Source organism: Balaenoptera musculus, chromosome 20 (genome assembly GCF_009873245.2).
Source record: "Balaenoptera musculus isolate JJ_BM4_2016_0621 chromosome 20, mBalMus1.pri.v3, whole genome shotgun sequence".
NCBI lineage: Eukaryota > Metazoa > Chordata > Mammalia > Artiodactyla > Balaenopteridae > Balaenoptera > Balaenoptera musculus.
This window is the reverse complement of record NC_045804.1, coordinates 25,838,158-25,853,593: the sequence shown is the minus strand read 5'-3', so window position 1 is coordinate 25,853,593 and position 15,436 is coordinate 25,838,158. Positions and strand designations below refer to the sequence as shown.

The window sequence follows — 15,436 nt, the reverse complement described above, 5'->3', positions numbered from 1 at the left end:
GTGGGGTTTCTGGGTCTCTCAGCCCCCCAGGCATGAAAGCCCGTCCCCTGGCCCAAGTACCGCTGACCAAGCAGAGACATAGGTGGTTTGAGAGGGGCTGCTGGTGAGCATCCTGCTTTCCCTTCCCTACACCCCGGGTCTATCAAGAATGGCCTAGGGTGTGCCCGGTGATGGGAGAGGCAGGCCCCAGAGAAAAGACAAGTGGAAGGGCAGTGGAGGAGGGGAAACATTTATTTGACTTCAAGGAAAGCTACAAACAAATACCAAAAGCGAATCACTGAGACAGGCCCGCCCGGCAAAGACAGATTTCACATGTAGCACAGCATCCACTCGCTCACTACAAATGGTCTTGGAAGTGAAATGGGTAGGGAGGAGAGGATAGATCTGACCCAGACTATCCCCATATTTACAAGCTTTGGGCCCTCTATGCCAGACCCATAGATTCACAGAGAAATACACAAGACATTTTACACTGAGGATTATTTTTGTTTCCGGATGCTCCAAGACCAGGCCTTGTGTGGCCTACCCAGGCGGCAGGAACTTAAATCTCATTATTTACCGGCCCTCTTCTCAACATCACCCCTTTGGTCCTCCCCGGTCCCCTCCCACCCCAGGACCAAGTCTTGGGAGACTTGGGCCTGGGAGTGGGGAGGGAGGAGGAAGAGGAAGGTGGAATGAGACACAGTCATGGACTCCGGTCTCTGAGGCCAGCTCAGCTGGGCCCGGTGCTGCGGCACTATCCGACCTCAACTGCTGCCCCTTTTAGAGAAGTTTCTAGCTGAAACTCAAAATACAGAGACCATCCTTTTATAAATAAGTTAGAAGAACACAGATGGGGAGGGGAAAGTTCACATTAAACATGCGAGTTTCTTTTTTTCCTGGGGGAAGAAGTGCAACCACAGACACGAACGTTCAGAAACACTGGCGGATTTGGGGTGAGCAGAGGGGAGTGGGGAGCATGGTGGGAAAATAATAATTATTATTATTACAATAATAACAAGATTAACCAGTCCAGGAGAGAGGGAGCCACAGGAAGACTTAAGACCAAACGAAAAATCGTAGCACAAGGCCCGGGCGAGGCAGGCTCGTGGGAACCGGTCCCCTGCGGGCGGCGGCAGCGCGGGGAGGCTTGGAGGGGCCAGGGCTGGGAGCAGCACGGGCTCTTGGGCCGCCCGGGGCTCCTCCCGGCGGGCTCAGGGCTGGAAGGCGCTGCCGGCTGTAGCCAGGCTCATACTTTTCAGTTTGTTGTCTTTCTTCCACTTCATGCGCCGGTTCTGGAACCAGATCTTGATCTGGCGCTCGGACAGGCAGAGCGCGTGGGCGATCTCGATGCGCCGCCGCCGCGTCAGGTAGCGGTTGAAGTGGAACTCCTTCTCCAGCTCTAGGGTCTGGTAGCGGGTATAAGCGGTCCGGGCCCTTTTCCCGTCCGGCCCGGTCATATCTGGAGCAGACAGAGCAGCGAGGCAACGTTATTCCGGTTAAGGGAGGGGGCCCTGGGTGGGAGGGGGGCGTGGAGCAGGACCCAGGCGTCCCCGGCACCCAGCTCACCGCAGCTCCAATTCTCCCCACTCCAGATGCCCGCATCCGAGCTCGCTTTCTGCACCCCTTTCTCCTGCAGCCCCCACTTCTGCCGGCAGCGAATGCGCCCGGCTTTGTCTGTTGCTCCCTCCCTGTGCCTCACCCTTCGCTGGGCTCAGGCGGTCGCTCACCCCGGGAGGGAGGAGAACGGTTGCACTTTTGCCCTGGAAGGCTCGTTTTACTGCTCGCCCCTCCTCTGCTAGAAACAGTCTCAAATTTTCGGGGGCAAAGCAGGACCCTTCCCCACGTTACATAAACCTCATCCTTCATCCTAAAGCTAGTTCAAGCTGGGCAAATAAAACCTAAGGCGAATCTGGGAACAAATTATTAAAAATACTCCTCCCCAAACCCCCAGCTAAAGACCTTCTTTGGTTCTGTCCCCCGAGCTGTGAGGACCCTCTTAGAGACTTCTCCCCCTCTGGAGAAAAGAAATCTATATTTGAGGAAAAGCCAAGTTCTCCTCGCCGCCCCCCCCCCAAACGCGGAGAAGGAAAGCCGAGAAGACAAAAAGGGGAGCGAGAGCGAGAATTACCATGGCTGATGTGAAGCTTCCTCATCCAGGGGAATATCTGCGGAGTCTGTCCCTCGGGCGCGGCTGTGGAGGTGGCCATGGGCTCTGGCTGCGCCCGAGCTAGGCTTGGGCTGCTTAGCTGGCTCGCCGCTTCCTCGGGCTCCGAGGACACGCTGGCCTCGTCTATTTCGGTGAAATTGGCGCTGGAGCTGGCCGGGGTCGCCTGGTCGGAGGGGGACGAAGCAGAGGGCTTGGCGCCGTGGCTGTCGCCGTTGGTGCAGGGCAGGGACTCGGGCGAGGACAGGGAGCAGCTCGACGCCGCTTGCCTGAAGCGGGGCTCCTGGGAGGGCGCAGGGAAGGCGCGCGAGCTCTCGCCCACCGCCCCAAAGTGGCTGGAGGAGGCCGAGGAGCGGTTGACGCTGAGGTCCATCCCATTGTAATTGTAGCCGTAAGAGCCGGTGTGCATGGCAGCGGGATCCCTGTAAGAGCCGCTCAGAGAGCTGCCACTGCCATAATTTAGCAACTGATAGTCCGGGCCATTTGGATAACGCCCCGAGAAGGAGTTTACAAAGTACGAGCTCATTTGGGTGATTTTGGAGGGCTTGATTTGTGGATCGTGGTCGTTATAACCCTGTGCTTCACGATTTATGATGTATTAATGAATTATAGCGATGCACTGTACTTCGTTTTGCTATGTATGCGGCCAAATATGGGGGGGGTGGAAGGGGGATGGGGGGGCGTTAGGGAATCACGTGCTTTTGTTGACCAGTCGTAAATTCTCGCTGATGACCTCAAGAGGTAATTCATGCTCTATGGTTACAAATAATGACGATCCGAGAATCGTTAGGGCCGATTCAATGCGAGCCTCCGAGAGAGGGGGAAAAAGGAGAAGGGGGAGAAACAGGGAGAAGGTTGGCGGCGGCCTCTGAGCAGAGCGCGCCACCTCCCGGCGAACGGCGGGAGCGCGGGCCGCAGACCGCCATGGCGGCGACAGCTGCCTCCCTGCTGGCTCCGTGCAACCGCGGGGCTCGAAAGAAACCCGGCCTAGGCTCACCCACAGGGTTGAATCTTTTAGAGGAGAAACCCGATTGAGCCTTTACCCACCTTCTCGGGAGTGGAGTTCGTCTGTGCATCGGTCCTTCTCCCTGTCGTTATTATTATTATTATTATTATAACAACTCTGGATAAGATGACCAAAAATTGAGTTGCTCTTCCCTTACTCGGGCTTTGCAAGTCTCCGAGTTGGGGACGGAAATGGGGGAGAGGTTGGAAGATGTCTGTGAAAAACAATGATTGCAAAGGGTTTCCCCTGTGAGCTCAGCCTGGCCTGCTTCCTGACCGGGATGCAGTGGCCCATCCACAGCATCCAGGCCAAGCCGGTAAGGCTAAGCTGAGGGTTCGAAGGAGAAGCCTTCGCTTCTCCTTGTTCCCTTAGAAGTTTGAAATCCTCTTCCTGACCTCTTCGTCATCCTTAGCCCAGGACATAAGAAGGGCAGAGCAAGACAGGGACCCCAAAGGAAGAGGCCGGCTGGGGCTAGGTGGCCTAATTGCGAGAAAAACGGTGGAGGCGACCGCGTCGGGGGCTGGGGTTTGGGTGTAAACATGGTCCTGAGAGTTTGGGACCAAGGCAGAATCCTTTCGCCTTCTCACCAGCTGCCCGCTATTGCCTTGGGATGCCCCACTTGAGACCCCTTGCTGGCATCTGGGTAGTTTCAGAATTTGCCCAGCGGCCCACTCCTTCCCAGGAAAAGGGTTCCGAGGACCCGCGGCCCCTTGCTGAGCGCGCTGGGCGGCCAAAGACCGCCACAGCTGGGCCCCTTCTGCCAGGCGGCTATTTTCTTTAAAAATAAAAAAGGGAGAGAGAGGGAGGAGGAAGAAAGGAAAACAGTCTCCGCAGCTTGCCGCCTGGGTGAGGGTGAGGGTGGGGGTGGGGACAGAATGGGTCGGTTTTGGTTGATGGGATGAGACCGAACTGCCCCATCACCTGGCCTCCTGCCCTCAGGTCTCCAAAGAGCGGGGGAAAGTCTTGCCCTTCGCCCAGCGCCTGCCAGCGGCTTCACATTCCCCTACTTGTCGCTGAGCTACTACTTGAGGCAGGAAGGGGTGCCGGGAGCCTTCAGCTGAGGGCAGAGAGATAGATACCCGGTGGCCCCAATTTAGGCCAGGAGCCGAGGGCCAAGGCCGGCGGAGACCAGGCCATGTAGGCAGGCCAAAGACCACGGGCCTTGGCGATCCTGCGGACAGAACAGCGCTGCTGAGGCACTGAGACCTGCCTGGCTCAGTCTCTGCAAGAGCTCCCGGCTAGAGGGCCTCGGTGGCGTCCCTCGTGCCACGGACAAACGAGGAAATGCTAGAGACTGAGAGGGAAACGGCCCTTCTCAGTCCCCCAATTCCGCACCAGGAGAGGCCGTTGTGAGCCTCAGCACTGGCGAGGCGCTGGAGCCTGGGCCGAACCGCTGTAGCCTTTATCTCAACTGTAACTTCCGAGCCGCATCTGGCCCTCTGGGGCCGACCAGGGCTCCTGCCTTTGCTGCGGAGTTTCCGGCACGGGGACACAGGGGTGGCGGTGGGGGTGGGGGAGTGGCAGGGGAGGAGCAGAGGTGACCCGGCAGCGAGGTTTTACGTCTTTATTATTATTATTATCATTATTAATAATATTAATATTATTACCGAAGTATTTCACGTCCAGAGCTAAGACAAGACTACAAACACAACACATAGAAAATTAATAAAATAGAACTTTGTTTTCTTCTGAGGCTCCTCTTCTTACTTCTAGGTAGTATGTGCTCTTTCCAGTGGCTTTGGGGAGGGGCTGGGAGAGAGGTCTGGGGTCAGGGAGTCTTCGAGGCCCCCGCTGAGGGGACTGCGAATCTACCATTGAACCGTGCACGGGGGACATGGACGAAATGAGACGCGACACGGACGAGAGCATTTTGCTCTGCTTCCAGGAAACATCAAGTGAGTCCGGTCCTCAGTTCTCACGGGGGAGCCTCTTTGGGCTCAGGAGGTTCCACGGGGATGGAGGGGGCGCTGGGGTGCTGGCTGGGCTCAGGCAGCGCGGCCTCCCAGCGCCCAGCGAGAGCTCTGCGGGCGGGGGCGTCCAGGAGAGCAGTGGCCCCGCCTGTCGCGCGCTGGAGAGCAGGTCCCCAGGCTCCCCCGCCCGCAGAGCCTTCTCGGGGCTCTCCGATGCCCTTGGCTCCCCAAAGGCCTCTCCCTTCGCGTCCCCCCGCCCCCTTCCAGCGCCTTCATTCAGCTGGTTTTTCTTCTTCCTCCTCGGCACTGAGCTGAGACGCGCTGAGCAGTTTGCTCTCCTTTTTCCACTTCATGCGCCGGTTCTGGAACCAGATCTTGATCTGCCTTTCCGTCAGGCACAGGGCGTGCGCGATCTCGATGCGCCGCCGCCGCGTCAGGTAGCGATTGTAGTGAAACTCCTTCTCCAGCTCCAGTGTCTGGTAGCGCGTGTAGGTCTGGCGGCCTCGCCGGCCACTGGGCCCAAAGGAGGAACCTGTTACGCAGAGAGGAGATGCTGAGGCCTGGGGTCACCAGGGCCAGAGCCCCCCTCCCCCACTCGACCCTCGAACGGGGACTCTAGCCTGTCCCGGGATGCCCTCCACTCTCCCTGTTTCCCTGCCCCCCACCCTTCCTCACTCCTCCAGCGCCCCCTCCAGATTCCCTCCAGGTCTCCTAGGCTTATGCCTTCTGTCTAGATTCTTGGTAGGGGGATGGGAGGAGCAGTTTTAAATCCCACCTGAGCCTAGGGGGAGGGGCTGGGAAAGCACTGGCTAGGTGTGTCTCTTCCTAGCCGCATCTTTTCTTTCCATCCATCTGGCTCCCCCACCATCCTGTGATAGATTCCGGCCCTTAATCCGTAATGACGTAGATCGATCCGTAGTCGGCATTAAGGGCGCCTCACTTTCGTGTCCCGTTAATGGACATCAATTTGGGACTTAAGGCCGACAAATAATCCAACCTGAGATCCCGGCGCCTGCTTCTCCTTCTGTTCCCCTCCGCCCGCTCCCTCTCTTTCTTCTTCTTCTTCTCCCTCCCTCCTCTGACTACCACCCCTTTCCTGGTGCCTCATCTTTCCCCAGCCCCCGACCCCCAGGGAAAACCAGTCCGGGACAGACTCAACCCTCCCTCGCCAGCGTCACGCCGCCCCTCTTCCCATGACGCACTCCGTTTTTAATGAACAGTCTTGGAGTGGGGGATCGGACCAGAGCTGGGGGCGACAGGGAGAGCCCAGCCAGTGACTGCGGCCCCTGCCCGCCTCCCTGACCCAGAATCCCGGCTGCGGCCTGGCGCTCCGGGAGAACCCACTCGTTCCCCCTGACTCGGAGTGCATCTGGGACTTTGCAAACTTTGCAACTCCTGAGGGCGAGAGGGCAGCGCGGGAGACCGGTGCAGGCGCCCAATCTTCCCTAAGCTCCGACCCGAGACGCTCTCTCTGGAGGAGAAGGGGGTGCTCTCTAGCTCTGGCTCCGGGAGGGGGGCCCGTGGGGGTCGCGGCGGCCGCAGCAAGTCTCACTCACTGTTGCATGAATTCATCCGCTGCATCCAGGGGTAGACCGGGGTGGAGCACTTCTGCTCCTCCGCCTCACCGAACACGCTCTTGTCCTGCGCGCAGTCGGACTTCCGCGGCTCCGGGTGGAACGGGGGCGGCTCGTCGGCACCCGAAAGCGCGCAGGCCGACTCCTTCTCGCGGTAGAAGGCCGGCGCCGGCCCGTAGTCGCAGGGCGCCGCCCGGCCGTAGCCGCTGCCGGCCGGCGGGTAATAGGAGGAAGCTGCAAAGCCCTTGTCCTGGCCGGGCCCGGGCCCGTAGGGCGCGGGGTAGTGCCTCAGCGGGTCCGCATAGCCCGACGAGTAGAGCGGGAGCTGGCCCAGGAAGGACTCCTGCCCGCTGGCCAGAGTGACGGGGAAGGTGGAGTTCACGAAATAGGAACTCATTGGGAGGGGAGGCGCGCGCGGCCGCTGCTGCTCCGCCGGGTTTATGATTTGTTGTGTTTTATAGTCCGAGCGCCGCGCCTATTAGTAGTATATCTGAGATTGGGTTTTAGCTGAGGGGGGATGGCGAGGTGCCAGTGAGGGCCAGAAGGAAATACAACCATCTGATCCAACACTGACCAATGGCAGAGGCAGGAATTGTCAAATAGCACCCAGGAGGAGCGCAGCCCGCGCTAGGGACCCGCGCACAAACCTATCAACCTTTTTTTCCCCTCCTTCTTCTCCTTCTGCTTTCTCTCTCTCTCCCCAACAGCACAACGCGTCCTGTTCCACCTACGTAGGATCTGCGAAAGAGGAGTCTGTGCCTTTGAGGGAGGAGGGAGCACTTGGACTGATACCACCCCATCCCCCAGTGATCAAATAAATATATCCCTCCCCTCCCCACGCAGAATAGGAAAAAGTTAATTGCGTTTTCAGAAAAGTTAACCCCTGCCTTGCTTGGGGTTAGGCAAGGCAGGGGTTATTCCCTCCAGGGAAGGTGGGTAAATGTCTCCGAATCTTGAACCTCAATCTCCTTAGAAGAGAACTAAAGGAGAAGGCTGGTTTCTCGGGTTTTGTACTGGTAGAAGGGGAGAAGAGTTCTCCACTGATCAGCATTGTTTTCAGAAAGCGAGAAGCAAAGAAGAAACCCTCTCCTCCTCAGGTTTTGAAAAACGTTTTTCCTGTTTCTCAGATCTACTCCATCTCCTCCAAGCCTGGATTTATTATTCCTGCTTCTCTGCAGCTCTTATGGTCTGAGAGACAGGCCAGAGCCTGCTGCCCAGAGGACCCAGAAGGCTGGGAAATGGGAGCAGGGTCTGAGGCTAAGCTTCTCCCTCTGGTTGTGCAGCTAGGCTAGGAGCTTCTGGGAAGGCTACCGCTGCCGCTGCCCAAGACATCTTGCCTGGTTCTAGTATGTACTGCTTGCTCTTGGCACAGGAAGGGGCACCGGGAAGAGGGGGATAGGGAGAGGAGGGGTGAAAGGCATCCTCCAACCTAGGTTGTCTGATCCCTATCCTGCCTGCAACCCTCCCTCCACCCCACCTCCTACCCCAAAAGACATTAGAATATACTGGGCTATAGATTCTTAGGAATCAAAGGTGTTTCAGTAAGTCTGGGTTCAGGGAAGAAATTGTTCCCTCCTCCAGTTCTGGGTCCTCAAACCCTCCTGATATTGGAGACAATCAGAGACCAACGGGAAGAGAGGAGCCCTTGCTCCTTTTCCAGGTCTCTCCAGAAGCTGACAGTTCTTTTTAAAATTAATTCTTTCTCAAGACTTGGTTTTTGTTTAGTTTTTATAAGGAGGGAGGGGGGTTGGGTCCTCCTGGGGTTGCAGTAGGCAGCTTACAACTATCATTCCATATCCCCTCTCCAGATGCTCACTACCCTTCTGTTTGTCTCTCAGCATCTCTACAATCCCTACCACATCTCATGTTTGTGTCACCAGCTTGCTGCCTACAAGCTTTGGTGTGAGAGAGTGTGTACATCTCTGACTCTCTCTCTCTCTCATCTAAGGAAAATGAGCATTGGAGGCAGGCTGGAAGACTCAGCCATGGTGTATTTTCAACATTCTAATGTGCACGTGGAGGCCAGGCATAAAGGGTGACAACCTTCGGACCTGGGGCCAGGAATGGGCCAGGGTGGGAGACAAAACCTGATGATGAAGGGGCTGGGCTGACCCTTCTCTGACTTGTTCTTTGGGCTCCTTTTTATGGGACAATTCTGCCCACTGAAGATGGCACAAGACATTAGGAAAAGAGGTAGAGGGCTGAAGTTGGTGACCAAGGGTGGGAACTTGGTTGCTTGCACAGTGGCCTCCAAGGCTCCCTGAACTCAGGACAACTTCTGGGCTGCAACTTCATGGCTAAGTGGCTATTCCCAGTTGTCCCATCAACCACTTCCTAGCCCAACTCTTTGGGAGGTTTTGTCAAGATTTAAGAAAATAAACTCAAGCCTCCTAATGACGGAGAGTCATAAGTGCTCTAATCCAGCTGTGGTTAGGCCCACTCCTGGAGAGGAATGGGGAACATTTGGGCTGGAGGAGCAAGGTGGGGAGAGTGCCTTGTGTACCTCCCTCCTCCTTGCTACTGAGGTGGGGCCTTGGGCCTCAGTCCTCTGTGCCTCCTCTCTGGCCACAATGTCCTCATACTAGGACTGGATGGTGTGGGCTTTTCCATGAAGCCTGGATAACATAAGATTTGGTGAGGGAGGAAGTCTTCCCCTGTGACAGAAGCACGAGAATAATCGCCTTATCTTTAGAGTCATAGCCCCAAATTAACCTCACCTCTGCAGGTTGCCTGTCGTGAGATGGAGCCGCAAAGGCAGAGCCTGGGCGCCTGGAGTCCGGCATGAAAGGAAATAGCGCCTCATCGCTCTTATCTAAGCCCAGAGGTATTTATGAGCGTTTATTCGTCTGATCCGTTTGTTTGGGAGAAAGAGCAGGCAGGCAGGGCCGGGCCAGAGGCCGCCTGGCTTCTGGAGCCAGATCTCTATGAATCTGTCTGTGGTTCCGTCCACTGCCGTCTGTCTGTCTCCAAGGGGGAATATGTAAATACACAGTGGGCACAGCCATCGGCAGGTCTGGGGTGTCTCCCCCTGCTCAACGAGGAAGTGTGTGTATGGAGAGGTGGATATAAATGTGTCCTAAGTCTCGAGTACACAACAGAAGGATTGCATAGAAATCTCACAGGCAGGATTTATAATTGTAATTTTCTGAGCTGTGACTCTGTGGTCCTGTGGACGTACACACATTCCAGCTCCCAGAGAAAAGTGTAAGTTGTGTTCAGCTCTGGAGTAAAATTCTCCTGCACCGGTAATATCAGGGAGGATATTTGCCAGTAGGTGTGTGGAGGGGAGAGAATTGAGACATTGTCCAGGCTTCCCACTTCCTCTCAGCTGCAAAGCTCCCCCCACCCCCAGCTCTTAGGACTGTGGGCACCTTCCCCCACCCCACTCCCAACTGTGATTGGGGTGGGGTGAATTCAAACATCTCAACCCAGTTCTTCCCCTAGACTCTGTGATTCTCTGGTTTTGGGGAACACAAATGTTCCCAGAGGGAGCAGTGTGGCCTCTCCCACTCTTTGAGAGCTGTTTAGAGAGAACATTGCCTTAAAACTGGCCAGTCCAAAGCACAGTACAAAGACATTTCCATTATGCAAATGAACGGCATCTTCTCTGATGGAGGGGGGAGCAGTGACAGTTCAGCTCCCTCTCCCCAGGTCCTTGGGCACCCTAAGAGCCCTTAAGGGTTTCAATCCTCTATACCAGCCGCCTTCCCCTCCCCATCTGTCCTTCGGATTGTCCACAAGAAAAAACCTCCGAGGGGCCCAAGACCTTCGGAGAGCGCTCCCTCGGGGCCTCCGGCACTGGGCCGGGCCTTCTAGCCGCCAGAAAGTCACTCTCTGCTTAAGAGCTGAAAAGGCTGCTCCTGCGGCCCAGACTCGCGAGGCGCCAAAGGCTCCGGGCCGCAGCCCCCGCGTTTGCCCCCAGTACCGCTGGGCCCCTCGACCTCGGCAGCTCCTCCAGCTCCGGGCCAGACCCTACTAACACCTCGGCCTGCCTGGCACCGCAGGCAATTTCCTGGAGCCCCCGCCCAGGAACTGGGGCCACAGCACCTTGAAAGGGGCGGCCAGAGCTTCCTCCTGCGGCTTGAAAGCCCGAGCTAATCAGTAACCCGTGAAACAGGGGCCAATATTCAAACTCGGCGGCAGCGGCGCGTACCCCCGCCCTCGCCACCCGCTTCTGGGAAAGCAGTCGCCTTAAGCGGGTGTGAGGGGTCCGGCAGGAACGGAAATTACAATGGTTGGGTTCCTTACTGATTGATCCCCACTCCCACTCCCCGTTTTTTCCCAAAGCATATTTGTGTCGATTTCGCTTGAAATGATCGGGAATGGGGAAGGGGACCCACACTCACTTGCAAGACACCAACAGTTTCCAGAAAACTCGGCTCAATTCCTTCACCACAGACTCAAATGGCCAAGAAACTGGCGAGACCCACCACCCAACCCGGAGAACACAGACTCGGTTTGTCTTTTGACAACGGAGTGGAACTGCCCGGGCCAGCGCCTCCCCTGCGGGACCCGGGACCCCCCCCCCCCTTAGCCGAAAAGAAAACCAAATAAACCTTGAACAGCCTTGGCCTCGGATCTCCCTAGCGGCCCTGGTGATCCCCTCTTGATCTTGGAGGGGGATAGCGGGGAGAGGGCTCTCGACTCTGATCCCCCAATCCTTTGATTCAGGGCCCCCTGCCCGCGGGATGAAGTATTAGTCCTTTTTAAATATGCCCTAGAAAAAGCCGCTTCCCTCAGCCAGCCGCCAGGTTTGGAGCTGGGCTGAGGCTGACAAGGGGGAGGGGACGCTTGTTCTCCAATGCACACGCGGGCAGGCGGGAACCAAGATCCAGCGGAAAGCGTCAATCTGGGCCGACGTCCCCAGAATCCCGCCGAACCAGAGCGGCGGGGGCTCCAGTCGTCGGGCATGGTTCAGGCAGTGTCGCGGGGCATTCGGCGCCGAAGCCGCATGTCTCCAAACGGACGGTAGGTGGCAGCAAACCGCATAATTTGGGTCAGAGCAAACTGTCTAAGGGATGATTTATACCCCGCCAAGACTACAGGAGAAAAAGACCTTTAGTCTGGGTGAGTTTGGGGAATTTTTCCTTTGAGAATAGGCTCTTAGTGCCGTGGGTGCTGGCCGAGAACTTCTCTGGCTACGCAGCCTAGGAGTCCCTTCAGGCACCCATTCCGGGCCTGCTTCGAGGGCATCTACCTGTGCCTCCAGGGGCCCCCCTCCAGCGCCACAAGTGGCTGCTTCTCTCTTCTCAGCTCAGGATTGAGAGGGCCAATATCCCCCTACACACACCCAGACCCCACAATCCCTGGGCAACCAGAGGCCCGAGGCTGAATGCTCTGCATCTGGTCTTTAAAAAGAGGAAAGCAATCACCTATTCCTGCAAACCAAACTAAATCACAGTCTCTCCTGCCCTCCGCGCCCTAAGTCCCTTATCGGTCGTCTGGCAGCTTCCCCAGAAGCCCTCTGTATTTTTAAGTCCTCACCTAGCGACTTGTGCCTTTTTCAACCCCAGCAGCTACTTTAGGAATCTCGGCCTCCCGCCCTACGGTTCTTCTCCCCCCTACCCCCGCCCCCGAGGCCTGGCTGGGGAATGAAATCAGGCGCCGGAGGGACAGGATTAGCTGTCTGAGCTCAGTGCCAGGCAGTTTTCTGGCCCGGACACCATCAGGTCCCCTAATGGGATTTTCTTTTAATTTTATTTTTCTCTTTTTTGTTTTTTTCTCTTTTGTTTACACGCCTAAAACAACGTGTTAAACAGCTTCTTCACAATCACCACATTTGGATCTAGGAAAGTTTGAAATGTTTCCACATCAAGACACACACGGCAATTTTCTCCTCCACCAAAATCCATACCAATAAAACACAAGTAATAGAACCAATATTGCACAGAAATCAACACGCTGAAACCTACCGCGTTAAAAACCACAAAATTGTCTCCCTGCAGAGCGAGGCTCCCTCCCGCGGGAGTGGCGAACGACCTGGGCATTTTCAGGCATGCTTCCTGGGAGGTCTCCCTCGATTTGGGTGCCTCCACCCACAGCCCTTTAATTTCAGAAATATCTCCGAAGGGAGATAATGAGTATTTCTCTGTGAATTGTTCTTTCTGTGTCCCTCTAGACGCCTCCTCGCCCTCGCTGGCTCTGCGGAGATTCCAGGCCCTCCAGAGACCAGGACGTCCCTCAGCGCCACCGCCCCTTGTGCCAGTGCTGCCGGGAAACCACCGATACCCGATACCCGCACCGGGCAAGAGAACTGCGCGGGGGCAATTGGGGGAGGCCGGAACAAGGGAAGGATGGTGGGAGGGGGAGGGGGCGCAAACCCACAGAGGCCGTCGCAACCGGCTTCTCCCGGCGTCCGAAGCCCAGACATCCCATCCTCTCTTTTGCAGCCCCCTCGCTTAAACCTCTCCTCCCAGCTTAAAAAGGCTACTTAGAGCTCGCCTCCGTGGCCCCTTTCGGTTCCTCTTCCCGTCTCCCTGCCTTGCTCCCCCTCCAGGAAGCAGCCACCCCTCTCTCGGCCACCGAATGTCCTGGGAAGCTTCTCCCTGCAGCGCCCAGAGGTGGGGTTCAGCCCCGTCTTGGGGGGGAAAGAGAGAGACAAACCCAAGCCCCACCCCCTATAAAATCGATGCAAAAGAATAAGAAGAAATTGTAGAATCTCCCTTACCTTTGCAGAGCTTGGGATTTCTTTCCTCCGATTGAAGGGGGTGGAGAGAAAGGGAAAAAAAAAGAGAGAGAGAGAGAGAGAGCGTTCGGCTTCTTCTTCATCTTCCAGATAATATTGTCCCAACCTGAGAGCCGTTGCTTCCCCTTCTCTGACTTGGGAAGAGAGGGTGTTCGCTTTTCTGATATTTGCATAGAAAATGGAGTAAGTTCTGGCTTTGAAAAATGGTATCAGGTTGCAGTCCTGGGCAGATTGTCCATTTACCCTCCATTATGACTAAAATCCCAGATCAGCAAGCAAATTAACTTAGAAATTAAAATTATTTTTGGTTTTCTCTTTTGTGTAATTCCCACCCCTCCTTCTCTCTCTCTCTCTCTCTCTCTCTCTTCTTTCCTCTCCCCCTCGCTTTTCCTCTCTCTCTTTTGCTTTATCGAGCTGATACTGAAGTATAAAAATATCAAGAGGCTGGAGCCCTGAAGGACGACAGTGCTCCGACCTAGGTGTGGTGTCCAAAAGAATGCTGCATTATAACCACCAGGGAAATGATAAAAAGTTCATGTTCACGATCGCCCGGCCACATGACCGGCGCTGGCCAATCGCTGGATTCAACCACTCATAAACTTCTATCACAAAGTTGTAAATTTTCATAAAACAACAAGGAATTTATTGCATTTCTTCATGGCTGCTCCACCAGCAACGCTTTTCTCAGTCGCCATCTTCTTTTCTTCTCCTTCTCGATTTTTGGGGAAACCCCAATCTGAGAAGGGGTTCGATTTGGGGTGTGGGGAATCAGGCGGAGGAGGCACAAGCATCCAGCTGGGAGGGGGGTTCTTTTTGGAACCTCCCTATTCTCACAGGAGCTCTGTCCCCCTCTTCTAGTAAAAATTCACCCCAAAACCTCCACACAGGGACCGTTCTAAGGCAATCTGGGGGTGAGTTAGGAGCAGCAGCCAGTGTCCAGAGCTACCACTTGCATCAGGGCAAAATGAAAGCTTCAGTGCCCCCTTTCCCACCTCTGAATGCCCCCCTCACTCCCAGCACTATAGATGGCGGGAACCCCACCTGTGAAGCTTGTAGCACTGCCGGTGTGGGGCCCTAGATCTCCTAGGGCCTACTTTTTGCCCCAAAGAGGCTAATGGGGGCCAAGGCAGACACTCTAGCCACTGGATGCTTGCCTCTGCACCCCAGAAATTGGAGGAGGGTAAAGCCGGACCCTTGACTCTCCCACCCACATGTCCACACGCCCAGGTTCCCAGGGACAATTCCCTGTTCTCTGCGGGGCGGGGGGGGGGGGGTTGCGGTCATTAATGAGGGAACTGAAGGTTTAGGAGCCTTTTACTTACAAATTCAGATTAAACAGATTCTCCTAAAACACGCTTCCTTCCAACCCTCTTCCCCTTCTCTGTTCCAACGCCCGATCTTTAAATTTAAATAATCCAGGGTTTATAATCGAATAGATACTAAAAATCAACTCCGCAGGTCTAGCTACGTAGGCACCGTCCTCTGGGTATTTATCCCTCAATCAAGGGGGTGTTTTGGAGACAAACAACAACCCAGATTCACCCCAGGTTTCCCAGGTCCCCTGAAATATGCCCGAATTTTGAATTGAGCTACCAGCGCCCAAATGCAGGAAAGGAAATAACCTCCCCCCCACACAAATGTTTTTCTTTTTTCTCTTTCTCTGTACTCCGGAGAAGATTCCAGGTTGCCGGCAGCGCGGACAGCAGGCAGAAAGGCTCAGAGGCAGCCCGCGGAAGGCGGGCGGCCGGGCTCAGAGCAGCAGGGATGCGGCCACAGCAGCCGGGTAGTTCGCACCGCTCAGCTTCTCGCTATCGGCGCTCATTTTCTTCCCCCAATTTCAAGTTTTACTTGGGTCGCTGGGTCAATTTAGAATGAGATAAATTAAAATAAATGAAAGTAAAATAAATTGCAATAAAATAACCGAATAGCTCTTGCGGAAAATGTTTGCCGACCGAGCGGAAAGCCAGGAGCATCTTGACGTTGGAGGCCTGATTGGGCGGCCGGGAGGTTTTGCTCGCCGGCCTGGCCTCTGCCCAATGCCGCCCGCCCGTCGGCGCGAGAAGGGGGAGTGGATTTGGGTGGTCACCTTCCTTTTCCTTCCGCTCCTTCTTCGCT

At 55.7% G+C, this 15,436-nt stretch overlaps 2 protein-coding genes across 3 annotated transcripts; both read right to left on the bottom strand.

The window, feature by feature from the left end:
- Positions 1–294: 294 nt before the first annotated feature.
- HOXB5 (homeobox B5) lies at positions 295–2,672 on the bottom strand. The gene is made up of 2 exons (XM_036837026.1): positions 2,111–2,672; positions 295–1,441 (listed from the first exon to the last, which is right to left on the bottom strand). Exons 1-2 carry the CDS (start codon positions 2,670–2,672, stop codon positions 1,194–1,196), a joined length of 810 nt encoding a protein of 269 aa, XP_036692921.1. The 3' UTR covers positions 295–1,193.
- A 2,088-nt stretch (positions 2,673–4,760) lies between these two features.
- HOXB6 (homeobox B6) lies at positions 4,761–13,850 on the bottom strand. 2 transcript variants are annotated; one of them, XM_036838287.1, is made up of 3 exons: positions 13,304–13,850; positions 6,619–7,389; positions 4,761–5,594 (listed from the first exon to the last, which is right to left on the bottom strand). In XM_036838287.1, exons 2-3 carry the CDS (start codon positions 7,031–7,033, stop codon positions 5,335–5,337), a joined length of 675 nt encoding a protein of 224 aa, XP_036694182.1. In that variant the 5' UTR covers positions 7,034–7,389; positions 13,304–13,850; the 3' UTR covers positions 4,761–5,334. The 2 variants fall into 2 exon arrangements, with proteins under 2 accessions (XP_036694182.1, XP_036694181.1); XM_036838286.1 differs by lacking the exon at positions 13,304–13,850 and having other exon boundaries at positions 6,619–12,120.
- Between the last annotated feature and the right edge of the window lie 1,586 nt (positions 13,851–15,436).